Below are 18,415 nucleotides of genomic sequence, written 5' to 3'. Positions count from 1 at the left end.
AATAGTAACACTTTGTTATTGTTTCATGAATCTGATTCAAAAATTATAGCAGATTTATTATATACTCTAATACAACATTTTGTGAACATATTCTAATATTTAAAGTACGTTTATAAAATAATAACAAATTGTTTCCGTGGTCAAACACGCTTAAAGGACTTGAGATGTGTTTGATTGCTTTGGATATGAAATCCATTTTATATGGAAGCAAAGCCTAAACAAACGTTGGATCTTACAGCTGTGCTGTTTAGTTATCGGTGTGAGTGTGAATATTTTTTAGTGAATCCGGTTCGGTAGAATTGTGTTCGGGTAAGATACAGATGAGATCCGATCCATGCACACCCGGTGAGGACAATTATGTAAATAATTGAAACTCTGCGGCCGTTTTGGGAAACCAGTATCGAAAAAGCCGGAAGCAGCTGCAGCGTTAAAATTGGTCCGTAAAACCCAGGGCCGACTATTTTTAGCAGTCGCCTCTTCCCAGTCGGTGCCCAACGTGAACCGGGAAAAAAGCTACCCGCCGGGATTCTGCAATTTCCCGGCAGCCGGGGAGTTTCCAATTCCCCGCACTTTCTTTGGTCTCCGGTTGCGGGAGAGCCATGTCGGGGAGCGGGGAGCCGATTGGAAAGCCGGTGGCGTCCTGGGCTCTCGGCCTCTTCCCGGAGAACATCGTCGGCTTCTGCTCCCGGGGTCTCAAGTACATCGCTGCCGCCTTCCTCTCCTTGCCCGTCCTCTACGTATTCTACTCCTCTCTTTCTCCCGCCCGCCGGTACGCCGACTGCTTCGATTTCTCCCCCGCGCCAGCCGGCTCTGTCGCCGACGGGGAGGCGCTCAACGTCAGCCACATCGTATTCGGGATCGGAGCATCGGTGGACACGTGGGAGAAGCGTCGGCGGTACGCCGAGCTCTGGTGGAGGCCCGGCGAGACGCGGGGGTTCGTCTGGCTGGATAGGAAGCCCGAGACGTGGGAGGACGGCGGGCCGCCGTACCGCGTATCGGAGGACTTATCGAACCGCGGATTCGGCGGGTCGCCGTCGGCGGTGCGTATGGCTCGGATCGCGGCGGAGAGCTTCCGATTGGGGCTGGAGGGGGCGCGGTGGTTCGTTATGGGGGACGACGACTCGGTGTTCGTGCCGGATAATGTCGTGGCCGCCTTGGCTGGGCTCGATCACCGGGCGATGTGGTACGTCGGTGCGCCGTCGGAGAGCGTGGAACAGGACTTGGTGCATTCCTATGGAATGGCCTTCGGGGGGGGAGGCTTTGCGATTAGCCTGGCCGCCGCCGAGGCGCTATCCGGCGCCATCGACGGCTGCCTGGAGAGGTACGGCAAATTCTACGGCAGCGACCAGCGGGTTCAGGCCTGCATGAGCGAACTCGGTGTGCCCTTGACGCGTCACCCCGGCTTCCACCAGGTTCCTCTCTCTCTCTCTCTCTCTCTCGTGGGTCCCTATGAACTTTCCTTTTGGACCGATTGCTTTCTGCTCTGAAGGTCCCGCGGCGGTGAATCTCTCTGTCACGACTCACGAGAGCGACGATCCTAGTTCTGGTATCTATGGGCCTCCAGAGAACCATGTCCACAAACTAACTTCAAGTAATGTTAATATATAAATAACACAGAAGCTTCTGTATGTTAGAAGAAGTAATATTTTCAGAGTAGCACGATTTTCCTGATCGCTCATTTTATTGATAGTGATGTTTTTTGGCTTTGATAGGATCTCACCATGAAAATTAAAAAATGTTCGGTAGAAACAATTTTCATCTCTTGGCAGTTGGCAGGCAAGTTGGCCGCCCAAGCATATCCCCAGCATTGAACCCTTGACTTTTTCTAACCGAAACGTCCTTTCAGTCTTTAAACCCTCATAGATTATATTTGCTCATCTTCTGATGTAGTTTTCTGTTTTCCCTGAGTGAACGGAGCCAAAAGATCTTTAATTTTGGAATGAAAATATAATAAGAAGAGATCCTTACGACCCATTAAATTTTTTATAGACTAGTTGTGTTCTCTTTCTAGTTCGGCCGTCTCTGTATGATCACGAAGTTGGTACATTGTAGTACAGTTAGTTTTATGCATTTTTAAGTTCATGTGGTGTTGGGGGACGTACATTACGGTGAGGCACAAAGTCTCTGTGGTTTAGGCTTTATCGTCTTGAACCGAGCAGGTCTGAGCCATCGACTTTTCGTTGTGTTCAATTGACCACCAACCACCATTCATCCCCACCTCACCTTTGACAGAGATGTGAACATGCTTTACTGTCAGGGTCTTGAGAAGCACAGTTCTCGAGTGTGATGAATGGGTGGGATTTGATGGGATGGATGCGCCGGCCCCATTGTTGTTGTCTGATGGGAGCAGTCGAGAGGTCAAGAGACGATGCGGGGTTAGGTTTCCTTTTCAAACTTATTAGGCTTCATGAATGCCGGGTTTCATGTGATTGAAGAGCTTTTGTTTGACGTAAAGCCAAGTGTATTTGAAAAGAAAATCAGGACTTATTCTAAATTGAAGACAGATAAAGCATCTTTCTTTACATACAGTATATTCTTGCTTTGGTATTTTTCTTTTTCATCCCCATTAGAAAGAAAAGGGACAGTCTGCTGTAAACCTGTCTTTCCTTTTTCAGGATAACCTCTAATTTTTTTAAACCACCAAGTTGCGTCGTATCTTAGATTTGGTGTAATAAGATTTTAGGATATCAGATGTTAGAATTTCAGTCCATTGATTTCAAATTCTCTGTCTGAAAGATGCAGAACTTGTATTTACATTTTCAAATCCGTTTGAACTTCAAGCACCTATTGCATTCCCACTTGAAATTCTTAACTTTGAAGTTGAGCTTGTAGTTAAGTTTATGGTTCTCAACTCTATAATCTGCCAGAGTCTTGAAATTAAAGACAGACTCGTAGTAAATCAGTTCATGGAATTCAAATTGAGTAATCAAGCGACCTCTGAATTTTCATACGGATCGGAGTTATGAGCTTTAAAAGTTGTGTATCTGCCAATCTCTATTCTGATCGTTCTTGTCGAATTGGATTTTAAAACTCTGCTCTCGGAGAGCGGATATTTGGCAACCAATGTTGGAGTTAGTCGGTTGGGCCGCTTGACCAGCAACCTTCTGTCAATGAATGTTTTCTCCTGTATTCAGCAACAACCTTACCACAGAGTCAGACAAAGCCAGGTGAACAGAGGCGTGGGCGGTAGGGTGAATTTTGGACTTATGGTCCCGAGGGGGAGCAGTACAGGTGGTGCGCCAAGCCCATGGTTAGCCTCTAACATGATGCTACTGAAATATCCGCCGGTCTCACATAAATGGCTATGGCCCATAGGGGCAGCGAGGTTAAAGACCAATTACCACTCTTTTTCCAAGAGGCTCTTTTCGGTGTGCCCATAAGGAGGAGTGCATGGTTGCTTAGGCCTCGTCGGTGGGGAATAATGAAGCCAAGAAGAGATCTACCCCGATCCATTGTTGGTTAGCTGACCGCAAATTGGATCTTATTGGGGTTACGCAGTGCTGAACAACTTTCAAAGAGGGCTGCCTAGCCTGTTCAGTCCTGTATTTTTACATGGCAAAGTCGAACTGATGCTTTGCTACTGTGCTGAGATCTACCTAACTGTAGTGTTTATGTTAAAAAGTAAAAAAGTAAACCCATGTTCGAATTGATTGACATATTTTCTGTGAACCATAGAATATGATCTCTTTCCTGTAATTCTTTTTTGCATTCTATACGCCTATGCCCCATCCGACTTCAGTAAAAGACATGACGGCATGAATTGAAACATGCCAGCATTATGCTGGCCCTTGAGAACCACCGAAACTATGAGTAACACTTTTACTTCTAAATAGAATATGATCTCTTTCCTGTAACTTCCAATTTCTTTATCAACCACACCCCTATTAAAAGAAAGCCCTGGTGATGGACATCTCAGTTTTCTGTGGGAAACATGTGTCTCCATGCATGCCTTGTGCGGCAGGGTTGTCATGTGAAATCTAATGTCTTTGAATTTTCTACCCACTGAAAATTTTGGACATAGTTGTGTGCTGTGTATATATATATATATATATATATATATATATATATAGAGAGAGAGAGAGAGAGAGAGAGAGATTAGAAGATCCGTGAACTGGCCATTTTTGTTCGGTTGGATTAGATTTGGCCAGGTTTTCTGAGGCGGATGGTATTAGTATATATAATAATTGTTTCCTTCACTTTTGCTCTTTTATTTTCTGGGAAATGTAAATTTTAATTTGTCCTTATTTATAAACCATTCCATTCGATTCAGAAACTGGTTTGAACAGCATTGCTAATTACAGTTCTCTTTCGAAGCCTTTCAATTTAATTGAACGTTCCCAATAGGGGCTTACTGTAGCTCCAATAATTGGTAAGCCGTATGTATGCCTAACGCCATAGAAACGAAGCACTACGGCTTGGAATGTCATGTCAGTGGTTCCCTAACAACTTTCTCCACCATCATCATCTATCATTCTTCTCCCACTCACAGTGGAGTTTGGTTTGGTTTCTGATACAGAATAGCTTTCTCTACTCGCTCCCCATTTAGAGGACGCAATGACTCGGGAATCGTGAACTTGCGTGTGGCATGTGCAGGTGGATATTCATGGGGACGCCTACGGCCTGCTGGCAGCCCACCCGATGGCTCCGCTGGTGTCGCTGCACCACCTCGACGCCGTGGAGCCTCTCTTCCCCACCAAGACGCAGCTGGACTCGGTGGGCGCGCTCATGGGGGCGGCCAGGTTCGACCCAGCGCGGACCCTGCAGCAGGCCTTCTGCTACGACCCGAGACTAAGGTGGACCGTCTCGGTCTCGTGGGGCTACACGGCCCAGATCTACCCGGCCCTTCTGCCGCCTCATGTGCTGGAGAAGACGCTCAGGACGTTCCAGACATGGCGGAGCAGCCAGGACGGGCCCTTCACCTTCAACACCAGGCCCATGCCGGACGAGCCCTGCGCCAGGCCGGCGATCTTCTTTCTACACCGAGTCGAGAACGTATCGAGTAAAGCTACAATTACGATGTACGGGAGACACGTACCTGGTCCAGAGATGGTGTGCAAGGACAGGAACTACCCGTCCTTGGCGTTGCAGAACGTGAGGGTCTTCTCTTCCAAGATGCCGTCCTCTGTTTGGACACAGGTACGGGCAAATTATATACATAATGGAACCTGGTACTATACTGTATAGTATATATCCACCACCTATTTCGAAACTATTGCTTTTTTGTGATGATAATCACAAAATTAAGAAATATTTTAAAAAACAGTCATTATATATATGTTTATATGCAAATATGTTTATTTCGTATGATGCCCAGATTTACTAAAACATGGTGATATGTACTCTTTTTTTTGTTATTCCTGATTTTTCTTCGCCTTAGTTGGAGTAGCATGTCAATGGGAGGTCGTCTTGGGTATAGGTGGAATGTTAGAATAAACAACCTACTCTGTGGCGACGGTCATATGATGCCAAATAACCTTTTAACTCTTTTAACCTTATATTCTTATTCCGCAACTCATTTAGTAGATTAAAAAATAAAAATAAAGTTCTCATCAGTAGTCTTATATGGGCTCAAGATTCTATTTCCTGACTTGGTCCAAGAATATATATATATATATAATACTTGGACCCTGATGGTGAGGCCAGGCAAAGGCATGGGCTGCGGACCGGCCCGAATGCTCGGCCGTAATCGTCGGACTGTTTAAGTAGCACTGGCCATGGGTGTTGAACTCAAATGTGAATCCAACAACAGGGGGAACTCGATGACAAAGTTTATGTGGTTGAACTCTTGCCCTGAAATTTAATTCACTTGAACTTAGAAGACCTACAAATTTAAGAAGATTAAATGTTCAGTACACTACTTAATGTGCCTGTGTTGTCAAAATCACTATATCAGAATCAGTTCCATGCCGATTTCTTGACTGTAATTGCATACCATTCTATAATATGGCATTTACTTTTCTCATATATTTTTATTTTGGAATAAATTTGGACTTATTAATAAGTAAAAATGCCTTGTTATTTAGAATGGTAGCGGCTAAATGCAGTACCATAATTGATTCCACTGCAAATTCTTCATAAAGTTAAAGTTTCTTCGATTTTCCATTGGTGTGGAAATGTAAGTTTGATCTAAAATGATATCCAGGGAGCTGCAAGAAGACAGTGCTGCGACATCAAGTGGGGAAGGTTGAAGGCAGCAATCGACGTCCGACTAAGGAGTTGTGGGCTCCATGAGACGATAACTCCCCCAAAGTGACGCCCCCCGCCGGCATACAGTTTTTTTTTTTTTCCTTTGGTTCTTTCTACCCACCCCCTCTGCGGAAGCCACGTACTGTACATACAGGACCTTTTTTTTTTCGTGTTGTATTTTTTCCCTCATAATTTTATAGGGGCCATAATACAAATAGCATAAAAGAAAAAGAAGATGGCTCATGCTGCCGAAGCTTCATATCATCTTGAACTCTCCTTTTTTGTGTGTGTGTGTGAACGTTATGCCTGCTTTAGACTTGCAAGAAGGGTATGTGATAAGAACCAATTTGTGTGTGTGTGTGTGTGTGTGTGTGTGTGAGAGGATTCAATCCGGCTTGAATGACTAAAATTTTTCATTCATAAAGTAGAGGAGGGAAACATTGTAAACGCATCATAAACTCTCTTTTCATGGTTGGAGTTGCCAGATTGTAATTATAGTCGTTAACGATTGGATTTTGGCCGTCTGTCGCGGCTTGCCGACGAAGTATAGGTGACCTTCCAAAACAAAATAAATTATCATTCCGACGATTCTTACCGTATAACTCTCCCAATGAATCAGTGAGTAACTTCGATAGTTAAATTGCCGGAGATCCTTACTCCTCACTCTGATTACTTTGCCTTTGAAAAGGGAGTCATGTTTTATCACAAAAGGAGAACTCTTACTATGCCCGTGCCTACGGATACACGCTGAAATTTAAAGGAGCATCTTGTTTAATTGGTTTGACAGAGAAACCCCATTCTCTAATTTTAGATTATGAGAATTTCTCATCTTCCAACCAAACTACTGTTTTGTTCCTTGCGGATGAATTTCATTAACATGGAGCAGATGAAAGAATTGAGTCTTCTGTCCAATAATGAATTAGTCCAATGCCTGTCCTCGTCACGAAAGACAGCACAGTGTTTTTTGTGTTGGCAGATGAATGGAGAAAGCTTATAGACAGTGACATGCTGGAGGCATGTGACAAAGGCCATGTGCCTATTTATAACTGGTAGTACTACGTGCCTCTTTCCTGTCACAGAAATGTAGGCCAATTACCTACCTACTAATGTGAAAAAGGGCACAATGTTCCAAAGTGTTGAGAAGATTCATGTTGGGTGTTTAAACCATACTCAAGGAAAAAAAAAAAAAGCGATAAATTAAATGGCTGTTTAAAATTTTACAAAAACTTTTTTTAAAAAAAGATCTGAAAAACAAAAAAAAAACGTTTAACACATTTTTTTTGCATTTTTCACCTTTTTTTTCATTTTTTCACTTTTTTAGTTTTTTTAATGTCAAATACCTTTTGTCATTTTCTATTTTTTATTTGTTGCAAATCTACTTATCTTTTGATGTATGTGTTATTAGTTTCTCACTTATTTTATTTTTCTTTTATTTTTAGTTTTTTAAAAATTTATCGTATTTTTTTCTGTTTTTTTCAAGCTCAACATATTATACCTGAGAAAAACCTCACTGTACATTATTTGTGATTATGGTTTAAAAGGTGCAAATTTTTTGACAAAAAATTTTGGAAGGTAAAAAGTGAAGCTCAATGAGAGCAAATTAGCTTCAGCTGCCAAAAGTAAAACGCGCAAACAATAAAACTTGTTTTTTATCCTTGAAAGGTACGTAGTTTTGTAGAAATGCTGAAAATGGCCTTTAAATCTTGTTTTCCTGTCTCTTCTAACATCAAAAATTTTAAACCTATGATTTAGGACGGGATCTTTCCACCCCACTCACAAAACTGTGGAGGCGTTTAAATACATGGTATTTAAATAATATCAGACATTTAATACCAGGTATTTGGAAGGTGAAACTAAAATTCCATTTTCCATAACCCAAGCGTTTTGATACTCTTCGTTTCCACTTTATATGGTAGACTAACGGTAGAGGAAGATTGTTTTGTTTTGGCCAAAAACGCAAACAAGAATTCAGATAATTGATAATAGTAATTTCCGAGTGTTGCTCGTCTTGACGTTTCAGTTTTGATGAAAAAGAAAACTGCAAACTATATGAACAATACAAGAGAGCTAGCTTTTGTAACTAATAGCCAGCCAACAAAGCGATATATTCTCGTTTTGAAGGTTAGTGCTTACTGTAACAAAAAAAAAAAGTTCAAATTTTAACTGCCCCAAAGAAAAAGCATTACAGTACAAATGCTTCATCAGAACAAGTCACCCATTTGGTGGTTTTAGAAAGAGCCAGAGATAAGGAGAGCGAGACGACGAGTGATGCGAGAGAGAGATAAGGAGCGAGAGGGAGAGAGATGTTGAGCGAGACAAAGAGAGAGAGAGATGGAGAAGAGACAGAGAGTGAGATGGCTAGAGAGAGAGTCAGGCCGGATCGAGGAGAGAGAGAGGGTCGACGTTCCAGACCTGAGGAGATGGTGAGCCTGAACCCAACTTCGATAAGCTGAGAAAATGGACGAAGTCACAGGCGTCACTGAGAAAGGAAGCCAACAGGTCAGTATTAAGCACCCGGGAGGGAAGTTGCACCGGCGATTTTATTTCTTGTATTAAAAATTCCAGATCCTCTCAAAACTCCCGAAAGTTTTATTCCATGGTTGGTGGAATTTTTTTTTAACATATGATGGAATTAAAGTTCCACTGCTGCGGTAAAACTCCAGTAATTCGAACGCGAGTTTTACATCTGGCCTAGAGGGCCGGCTGTAAATTTAAAATTTCATCTCTCTAGAAATAAAATTTCTTGGATACAAAACTTGCCATGGTCCAGTGTTGGGCATTGCTGGAAGCCAGTCCTTAGTATCTGTATCTCCCTTTCTTCTGTTTTTCAACTAGGGGAGTAATTTGGCAGAGTTTAGTCTATATATCCAATTCAAAACCGTTCAGTAAGTTCCAAATTTGGAGCAAGATAAAGTTCAAATACACCTCAGGTTGAATTCAAATGTGATAATTGGATCCAACTCAAATTCAGATTGAATTCAGAATGAGTTCGAACTTAAATTCGCTTCAGATCTGAATTCAAACGAACCTGAATAGAATCTTTACGTGCAAAGTGCATGTTTCTTCAATAATTGTGTCCGGTCAAATGATGTCACGGGTTAAAATTCTCGAGATTTCATATTCAGTTGCATTCAATTCCAATCGGGAAAAAAACTCTCCAGTCGGCAGTTGCATTTAGTACAATACGTCGGAATCTAGATTTGAATCCACAGTTTCATATGTAGCTTCTAAGATCCAGTCGTTTCAACCTTGACCCAACATTGTACAGAGAGAAAGAACTCATTTGTACTCCCCTTTCTAATTGGACGTTTCCCATCCACCGTATTTGGACTTAGCTAGGGGTGCCCATCTAATTTATATTTCTGTCTTCCTCGTTGGGTAAAACCAACAAACACGCGACATTCTTTTACCCTTGGCTATCCATGAGGGTAAAACCCTTCTATCTTTCCCTTTCACTAAGGAGGCAAGCTACTAAGTTGTGTACGAAAGATGGAGAAAATGGGTTGGCTTTACAAACTTTGCTATATTCTCCATGATGTTTGATAAAGTTTGATCTGAAATCCATGGTATGTGAGATCCACTGTTTAAATAAATAGGAGACCTCGGTAGCGTGAATTTCAGATTGATGCTACACGTGAAAAACTTGGAACAGAGGTCTCAGAAGAGGAGTTGGACTTCTGATCCGTGGATATAGGATCCTCGGTCAACCACCGCGGGTCTCAAATTCATAACTACCAATGACATAAGTTTTGGTGAAAACGGCAAGGACTGTTTTTAATTTCGGAAAACTAACAACGTGCTTAGTTTCTTCTAAAAAAGTATACTTAATGAAGTGTAAAAAGGATAAACGTTTCAAGAAAATATTTTACTTGTTTGATTCAACAGTGAGTGATGGGTAAACCAGACGTCCCTTGTCATTCAGCACACTGGAAAAAAAAAATGGAGCTTATCAAACGCCGACTTATGAATTCTCCGATATTTCATCGCACAGTGACGATGACAAAAAAAAGGGTGGAGAGGGGTTCTCATCCACACTTTCACGGATCATAATTGATTTCCACGAAAATTGCTCGAATTACAAACCTTTATTCCAATTTCATATATAGTATTATGCCAAATCTGAATCCAACTTCCCAATGCAAGTCCAAAAAAAACCTGAGATATTACATATATATGTTAGGTTTTATGCAAATCGGATCCAAGTTTGGAAAATCTAGTCCAAATATAGGTCCAATTGTGTAGAACATTCTTAAATCAAATTCAGAGAATGATTAGATCCAACCTGATTCCGAAAACGTTTTACATCCTTACACTTGAACTTGAATGCATAGAACAATGTTGTAAATATTTGTTTTCGGCATCAGAAACCTTGGAAACCAATGCGTTTTGCGAAGTCGGCTCGTGCTCAAATTAATTTTGTACTAATATATTGGCCCGAAGGAGGACATTCGGGCCGTATCGGCCAATATGGGCCGATTCAGCCACATATCAGCCGATCTTTTCAAGAGAACGGTAGGCCGATTCATTCCCATATCGGCCAATTTTTCAAGAGGATCCTACTGCATCTCAAAACACATTGGTAATCTGCCGATAAATGGGGGCCCATACGGAACCAATTAAGCAACAGAAGCGTACTGAATCCTGGCCTCTGCCCTGCGGTTGCCTCTCCTTTAAAATCCTTTCTATGCCATCTTTTTGCGTTAAAAAATGTAACAGATTATGATGGTGCGATCAAAGTTGCCAACCGTAAAACTTATGTGTAGATGATCCAAAATTATATCAAAATACAAAACTCCTTGAGAATCAAACGGAAAAGTTCTGCATATCAGCTTTTCTCATTCCTGGTTTCCTGCGAGTTGCAGAAAGGCTGTCTGTGCTCGTACTGCCTTGGGCGTTCCACTTCAATTTCCAATGAAAGTCGTTCTAGCATCTCCTAGGTCAGACCTAGGCTGCCCAGTTGCTTTTCTGGGTCTAGGTCACCTTTTGTACTCTAGAGGACCACCAAAGAGCTTGTCAGTTCATTGCTTATGCCCCTGGCAGAAGAAACTTTTTGGTGCTTGGATACATACCAGACCCGGATCCAGATCCATATGCGATTGCCCATTCCCCAGTATTGAATATTCGCGAATTCTTAAAAATGTCTGATGGGATGAAATATTTTGGTCAAGCAGCTCAAATTTTAGAAAAGCAATGCAGAACAAAATTTCCGGCGTTTGATCGCTTCAACTGCAGGGGTTGAAATTTTGCATGGAAAGATATACCTAAAAAGCTTCAATGGCCTATCAAACGCCCCCTTTTAAAGTAAATTTGTTGTATATCAGGGGACGCAAACGCATCCTCCCAAGTTCTCCCAGCGTGGGACACAGAAAGTGACTCATATTTAGTTCAGCATTTGCCTTTGAATCCCAGTTCAAACCGGGGTTAAGCCAAGCCGTGCTTGATCACACCGAAGTCGGTTAATATGAGCAGTTGGTTTCCGTAATTTAGCCACTCAACCTGCTTATCAAGCAGGTCAAACGGCCAATTAGATAAAAAAAAAAAAATCAGGATACAAAGAACTGGTCCAGATTCATTTATAGAATTTAAGCCAAAGCATGTGGGCGGACACACAGGGATGTTAAAAGGATTCGAATTACCACATCAGGATGAGGAGATATCGGCAGACCAGGCCTGTGGTGGAACTCGGCTTAGTATGCAAATGATATAATACTGGTCAGCCCTAATTTTCACATATGAACAGATTCACTTGCCCATTATAATTGGATAGCGACTAGTTTAAAAAACAGCATACAGAGAAATATATTTAAAGATATCACATCTGAAGAATAACAATGAAATTGGAGAAATCACCATCGATGGAGGAAGAAATGAAAAGCTCAGCAAACATCCAATGCATGGCTTGGATTGCGATCCTTCATATACCATGTTCACCTTTTCCAATTTCTTATTTAAGTCGGATCCAATTCAGATATAAAGAGCACAAAAACGATAATATATCAGATTCAGGAAGAAAATTTCGTACCATGTCTGCATGCAGTACTGAACCAATGTGAATTTTCTTATCAAATTCAACAACTTGAATTTCGACTCCAATCTGATATCATATTATATCAAAACTATTGCCATGCCTCGCGGCATTGACAGAATAATCCAAATGGTACACGAAGAGAAAAATTAGAAACTGGGCTCACCAAAGAAAGTGGCCAAAACATCTTAACAGCTTACCTTGGAAGACAGTACACATCTTCATGGTAAGTATCCATGGGTGAATGAACAAGGAGAGGAGTTAGTATCTCCACCAAAAGGTTCATCTTGCATTAACTAGTAGGCCCTGGTTCTGCGAACAGCTCCCATTATTTTGTTGAGCACTGAAAGGCCCACGGAAAAGGCACAGGCTCCTATGTTTTATAGCAGGTGTGACCTATTTTTTCATTTGATGCGATAACACACCATCAATAAAAGGTCAAATTTAGTTCATCTGCCCTTTACTATAACTAAGAATTCCAACTAAGCAACTAACCGAAAACTAAGGGTTTACCAGTAATATTATCACAAAAAAGACTTATGGGTTCACCGCTTTATCATCCTATCGTTCTAAAAAGAAAGACTAATGATGCCAACAAGGTGAGGAAATTTCAGTCACAACTTTTAACTATATTTGATGATCATCTCTTTGGCGTGGGCATTGCTCAATGTATGGACCCTGACCTAATGGTAATTCAAAATTTATCAAATATACAAAACCTATTAGGAAGGATATAATATGTAAGTGGAAACTTCATGATGTTAAGCATCTGATGCAACAAAGAACCTGAAGCAGAGAGGCTTCGAAAAAATGACCAGGTTTTCCACAGACAGAGATGTGATGGAAAATGATTTGTTACAGATATATACGGTTAGAATACAAACAGCAAGGAGTAAAACTATAGAGAAAATTGATGTACAGCCAGCCAGACCTTTTTCAACATTTTTGCGTCAAAGATAAAGATGGGGACTTTGCTCATGGTAAGGTGGATGATGAGTAAATTCTTAGCATAACAATGTCTCCTTGGTAGAATTCCCTGTCGTGGGGTTGATGCTGCAGTTCAAGGAAAACCAGAAAAGGTTAATCAATTAAGTCTCAGAAAGGCCTGAACAATGGAAGAACTGAAGAACAGGAAAACTCCACTAAGCAGATGAAGCTTTACCCGTCAGCAATTTTGCAAAGATAGGCCCGTTGATCATCCCTTAGAGGTACGTCTGTGAAGTCTACACATCAAAAGGAAAAAATAAAATCCATCAAAATGTAATATTATTTCTTAAGATCCAAAGCTCATCAAAAACATAAAACGTCAGTTGAGTTGCAAATTTCTATCCTGGGTCATACATGATCTGCTTCAGTGATTTGATTTATTCCCAAAACTCTTTCCCATATAACAATGTAAAAGGTCCAGTGAGTTCAATGCTGTTAAATGCAATACACTAACAGCTGCCTGTAGATTACTGATAAGTTGCACAGATTGTCCCAATGATGTTAGGGAACCTACCTGCACCAGTTACTATTGATCCCTTGAATGAAGTGTTGCCTGTAGTAAGGGCACCTTCCAAGTTTGCATTGGTCAAATTAGCCTGCAAAGAGTGTTGGCAAAATAAAAAGGTTCAAATAGAGGACCGCAGAGTGTAGAAAAACATAATTTCTGAAGCAATTGATCAACAAAAAATAGGCTATCCAAAAAGGAATGGGAATGAATGCTGTATGGCATATTGTAGGACTAATGTTTAGATGAAAACGAGGGGCATGCTCCCTCACAAAAGCTATCTCTGAGACTGCGTAGCAGCCTGATTCCTAGAAGAAAGCTTGATGTAGAGCCAGAAATTTCCAGCCAAGAGATAGACCCTTCAAAAAATTAACGGAAGAGGGCCACCGATGCAAATAAGTGAATGACTGCAGGACACTAACCTGTACATAAGTAATTTGTGTGTGTCTGTGTGCAGGCAAGTATGCTGACAAGACGACTCTGTCTCCACCAGTATATAGAGCTTCATCCCATGGATGTAAGGATGATCTCGGATTAGGCATTTCACCAAGTAAGCATAACTAAGAAAAGGCTTAGCCTCACAACTTTCTGACAATCGAACAAAGTTCAGCATGGTTGAAGCTTTGTTAAGATCATTGAATATTTTTAAATTAGAGATCTAAGAACAGATGTCACTTATTTATGTGTTGATATCATTAATGATCTAGGCATCTAGCCATTATATATCTAAAAGTTCTTGCACAATAAGGTCAAAATTTGTCATCTTTCCCTGTACAATGGTCAAATTTCGAATGTCTTTTACAGTTTCCAACTTTCCATACTTAGATCATTTTACTGCCTTACTGAAGCATGCGACAATCTAAATCCCCAGTTCTCACCTTTAAACCATCATCACGAAATCCATATATTTATCTATTGTTTCTGAAATGATACCTTAACAACCAATCACTCAAGAAGAACCTTAGCTAGAATCACTTGGATGACGGTGACTGGGCTAATACGTGGACTACTGGGAACACAAGCAAATTAAAGAATAAGATCATGATTGTCTTTGCCCAAATAAGTCCACAGGATGAGTGACTAAGGGGATTAAAATACTTAATTTTATGCCCGAGCTAGGATAATTTCTAAAATCACACTCTAAACGAATCATCTAAAATAGATAAACATGGAACCATAAAATGGTCCTGCCTCCATGTTTTTCAATTTGCACGAGTCTATCCCGCTGCAAGGCAATGATCATCCGCTTTCTCTATCTGCCCACTATTCAAATCTGTTTTTTTTTTCTCTACCATTTCATTAATAAAATAATTACTTAAACACACACGAACACACAAAAAAGCTTTTATTATGCTTCCTTTTACATGAATCTCGAACACACAAACACTCCTATGATAATTTATTTTGTTATTTAATCAGTACAAGAAAAACTATGAAAGGTTCAAGGCAAATCCAGAGTACCATGCCAACCTTCAGTAAGGTACTACCTTTGGAAAGGTCGAGACTAGCTTCTTCAATATTAACCACAAGAAAACAAGTAGATAAAATGGACATAAGCCTAAGACAGGAATGATTGGCAATTGGATAACAAGAAAACTTTGATAACCTTTGCAACATTTGCTAGTGAAAAGTCTGCAAATCTAAGATCTGCATCTGAAAGGTCAGCCCCTGGCATTATACAGTTTGTGAAAAGTAGATCAGTAAAAGTCCGGGCAGCAACAAATAGGATGCAAAAATAATCAAACTAACACGTATTTAGAGTGAGAAGATAAAGATACATCTTGTGAATATGTACGAACAGCATTGTTCAGGAGTACAGAAAAGCTGTAATGAAATATTTTCAGGTGAACTGTGGTTATGATAATCAAAGAACCAAGTAATGATTAATATCTTGTCAGTGATAGTGCTTCTACTGTGTAGTTCACTATTTTGTCAATGCTGTTTCATCATGCATACTTTGAACTAAGCAAACTTCAAGTTCAAGAGAGCTTTTAAGATTTATTTGCAAAAAGTAACAAGAACTCCAACTTAACCTAAGTTCATATAAATAACAAAATGAACTGGGAAAATTTTTCCACTTCTTCACCACATATAAAGAAAAATAAAATTATTGGAACAAAATTGTAACCATTTCTTTTTCACAATAAAAGGCAAAGACCTGTCAAATCTGCATCAAAGAAACTTGCACCCACTAACTTTGCACCTTTGAAGTTGGCTTGCCGCAGAATCGACTGAAACAAAGAAGGAAGAAAGAATGAACAACTGTCCAACATAATGAGCAATACATAACATGAAGAAAACCAGTCCCTTGTATCAAAGACAGAGACCCATTAAGCTACAGAACAGTCTAAATTGATGCTTACTGTTTTAAAGTCTTGCTTAACCAGACTTCTCCCGCTAAAATCTTTGCCAGTAAGATCTTGGCCACGAGTAACTTCAGCACCATAAGGACCACCACCCTTTCACACCGCCATTGCCCATACCAAATTTTAGATGCTTCAATACCAAGAAATGATTGGCAAATTTACTCACATCAAATAATGATCAGAATAGATTTTATATGTGAAAGACTGAAATTAATGCTAAGTAAAAACACATTCGTGAAATGAAATATATGCACCTGGTGATATTTGAATAGGTTATTTACCTATGTAGGAAAAATGACATATTGAACAAGATAACTATTGTATTCCTTATCCACCAATCTACACACACACATGCACACACACATACATGCATGAGAGAGTGAATGAGTGAGCGAGTGAGAGAGACAGAGAGAGTGCTTCATGTTGATCCTAACACTTTGCAATAAACTAAACAGAAAGATACTGTATCTACTCTTTTTTTACATAGTCATAAGCTTAATCTTATCTAGGTTACAAACTATGTAGTTGCTGCCAACTCTACCATCGACATTTGTCCCAAAATTAGATCTTGCAATGCTGAATTTGATCGAATCTACCCAAAATGAGGATGTGTAATGTGTAATACATTCGAGAAGATTAAAGATAGATGTCAAGATCAAAACGGTCTGGATTGAACAAGAATGCATAAAATGCAGACAAAGTAACATGTGTTTTTCAGTAGACATAGACGTTCCTCTCACATGCAAGAATAACGATCAGGTTGCCCATGCATTATTACAGCCACGGACTTGGCCATCTGATGCAGGTAAACTGACAATTACGCACGCACCTAATACAGTTAAAATCTGGCCTAGCATATAACTTGTCTATAGCAACAACACTTGGGAAGTGCATAACTTTCTAGGAGCAGGACGAACGAGTCGTAGAAAACAAGCAGCAGAGACTTTGTTGCTTATTGAATGTGGTCGTTAAGGTTTTGAAACAGGTTTGGAATTCCACAGGGATTCCAACAGAGACCTACTTGCAGGGTTTTATTTGTCATTTACAATAAATGCAGCAGGAGCTGAAACTAGCTCTTCCTACATACGACACAGATTCGGGAATTGCAATTCAATGACACTATAGACCATAGCAAGAAAAAATGTGAAACCAAAGAACACCAAAGCCCTCGGAAATACGTTGATTCAATGGCCCATTATAGCAAATTCCGACAAAATAAGTCAAAATTAAAGTGAAGAAAGCATGAAGGAATGCGATTCATCCAGGAGAAGTCATTCAAGGAACAAATGACCACCAATTAAAAAAAAAAAAAAAGCAAAAGCACTTTAACACAGTTGGGCCGACATAAGCACGAAGTAACGAAATCGAATCGAAGAACCGATTCACCTTATACGCCAATGCCGGATCGCCGAAGCACAACGACGCAGCAAGAAGAGCCAGAAGGCCAGCCCCCGCGACGGACTCTCCAATCGCGGACACGAGATTGGTCGGGATCTCGATTCTCGACGCCTGATTCAACTGAGAAACCGAAAGCGCCAGATGAGCGGGAAGGAGAAGGAAAGGAAACGGCATTCTCCAGGAAAAAGGTTTGCTAGGGAAAGGAATTACCGGAGAAGGCTTTCTTCGGATAGGAGACCTGACGGAGGCGATCGATCGAAGCTTCGGCGACCGGGAATCGCTGGAACCGAAGGTTCTGGACGTTGCAGTGGAGCAGAGAGAGACGTTGAGGGCAGCCATGGCCATCAGTGGCAGGGGAAGCGCGCGAGGGAAGTCCTCCTGGCGCGTATTTATCCGCCAAGGAGCCTTATCCTGTAAGATTTTGAATTATCCGATCCGGATGAGGAGATGGTACACCGACTCGGACTAGAACCGAAAGTTCGGGTTCGTAAACCCGACCCCTCATAGGCTTCGGGTCCTGATGTCCCTATCTTATTGCTGGATCCAACATTACATGTCCATTCTTCTTTACTCGACCATATCCAATGTTTAGAAAATATCTTTCAGTTCTGCCAATGGCACGAGAGGCCGAAACCTTCCCCTACTTTCACTTCGTGTCTGAAATCTAAAGTTGTTTCAGGACATTAGCGGAGTCAGAAATTTTTTCTGGTGATGGCACATATCGACACTTATATATATAACAATCAAATATATCAAAATATTAACATAAACTAATTTTATGAGAGTGGTGTGGGCAACTGCCCACACCAGCCACACCATGTGACTACGCCACTGCTTCAAGACCTAGGTAGGAAGGGACAATTCAAAGAAACAGTACATTGAGATGTAAAAGCGACTTTGTATGTGAAGATTACCACCCAGTTGCGCTATCGCCTTTGGAGCTAATAT

General features: G+C 40.8%; 2 protein-coding genes across 3 annotated transcripts; one reads left to right on the top strand and one right to left on the bottom strand.

Moving 5' to 3' along the window:
* The first annotated feature begins 453 nt into the window (after positions 1–453).
* On the top strand, positions 454–6,468 carry LOC116255301 (uncharacterized). Its single transcript, XM_031631086.2, has 3 exons — positions 454–1,412; positions 4,594–5,136; positions 6,143–6,468. The coding sequence occupies exons 1-3, from the start codon at positions 600–602 to the stop codon at positions 6,251–6,253; spliced, it is 1,467 nt and encodes a 488-aa protein (XP_031486946.1). The 5' UTR covers positions 454–599; the 3' UTR covers positions 6,254–6,468.
* Positions 6,469–12,920: 6,452 nt separating this feature from the next.
* Positions 12,921–17,847, bottom strand: LOC116255311 (thylakoid lumenal 15 kDa protein 1, chloroplastic). Of its 2 annotated transcripts, none has more exons than XM_031631106.2 (8): positions 17,678–17,847; positions 17,456–17,587; positions 16,067–16,162; positions 15,907–15,934; positions 15,310–15,371; positions 13,713–13,794; positions 13,374–13,434; positions 12,921–13,264 (listed from the first exon to the last, which is right to left on the bottom strand). In XM_031631106.2, exons 1-8 carry the CDS (start codon positions 17,810–17,812, stop codon positions 13,216–13,218), a joined length of 645 nt encoding a protein of 214 aa, XP_031486966.1. In that variant the 5' UTR covers positions 17,813–17,847; the 3' UTR covers positions 12,921–13,215. The 2 variants fall into 2 exon arrangements, with proteins under 2 accessions (XP_031486966.1, XP_031486965.1); XM_031631105.2 differs by having other exon boundaries at positions 15,862–15,934; positions 17,678–17,846.
* Positions 17,848–18,415: the final 568 nt, after the last annotated feature.

The sequence above is a fragment of the Nymphaea colorata genome, chromosome 5, assembly GCF_008831285.2.
Source record: "Nymphaea colorata isolate Beijing-Zhang1983 chromosome 5, ASM883128v2, whole genome shotgun sequence".
In the NCBI taxonomy this organism is placed as follows: domain Eukaryota; kingdom Viridiplantae; phylum Streptophyta; class Magnoliopsida; order Nymphaeales; family Nymphaeaceae; genus Nymphaea; species Nymphaea colorata.
Note: the sequence above shows the minus strand (reverse complement) of the source record. Positions and strands in the feature narration are given on the sequence as shown.

Coding starts and splice junctions, on each gene's coding strand:
- LOC116255311 (XM_031631105.2), bottom strand. CDS start 17,812: ATGGCCATGGCTGCCCTCAACGTCTCTCTCTGCTCCACTGCAACGTCC. Junction 16,163..17,455: donor ATCCGGCATTGGCGTATAAG/GTGAATCGGTTC, acceptor GCGGTGTGAAAG/GGTGGTGGTCCTTATGGTGC. Junction 13,265..13,373: donor CTTTGCAAAATTGCTGACGG/GTAAAGCTTCAT, acceptor CTTGAACTGCAG/CATCAACCCCACGACAGGGA.
- LOC116255301 (XM_031631086.2), top strand. CDS start 600: ATGTCGGGGAGCGGGGAGCCGATTGGAAAGCCGGTGGCGTCCTGGGCT. Junction 1,413..4,593: donor GTCACCCCGGCTTCCACCAG/GTTCCTCTCTCT, acceptor TGGCATGTGCAG/GTGGATATTCATGGGGACGC. Junction 5,137..6,142: donor CGTCCTCTGTTTGGACACAG/GTACGGGCAAAT, acceptor AATGATATCCAG/GGAGCTGCAAGAAGACAGTG.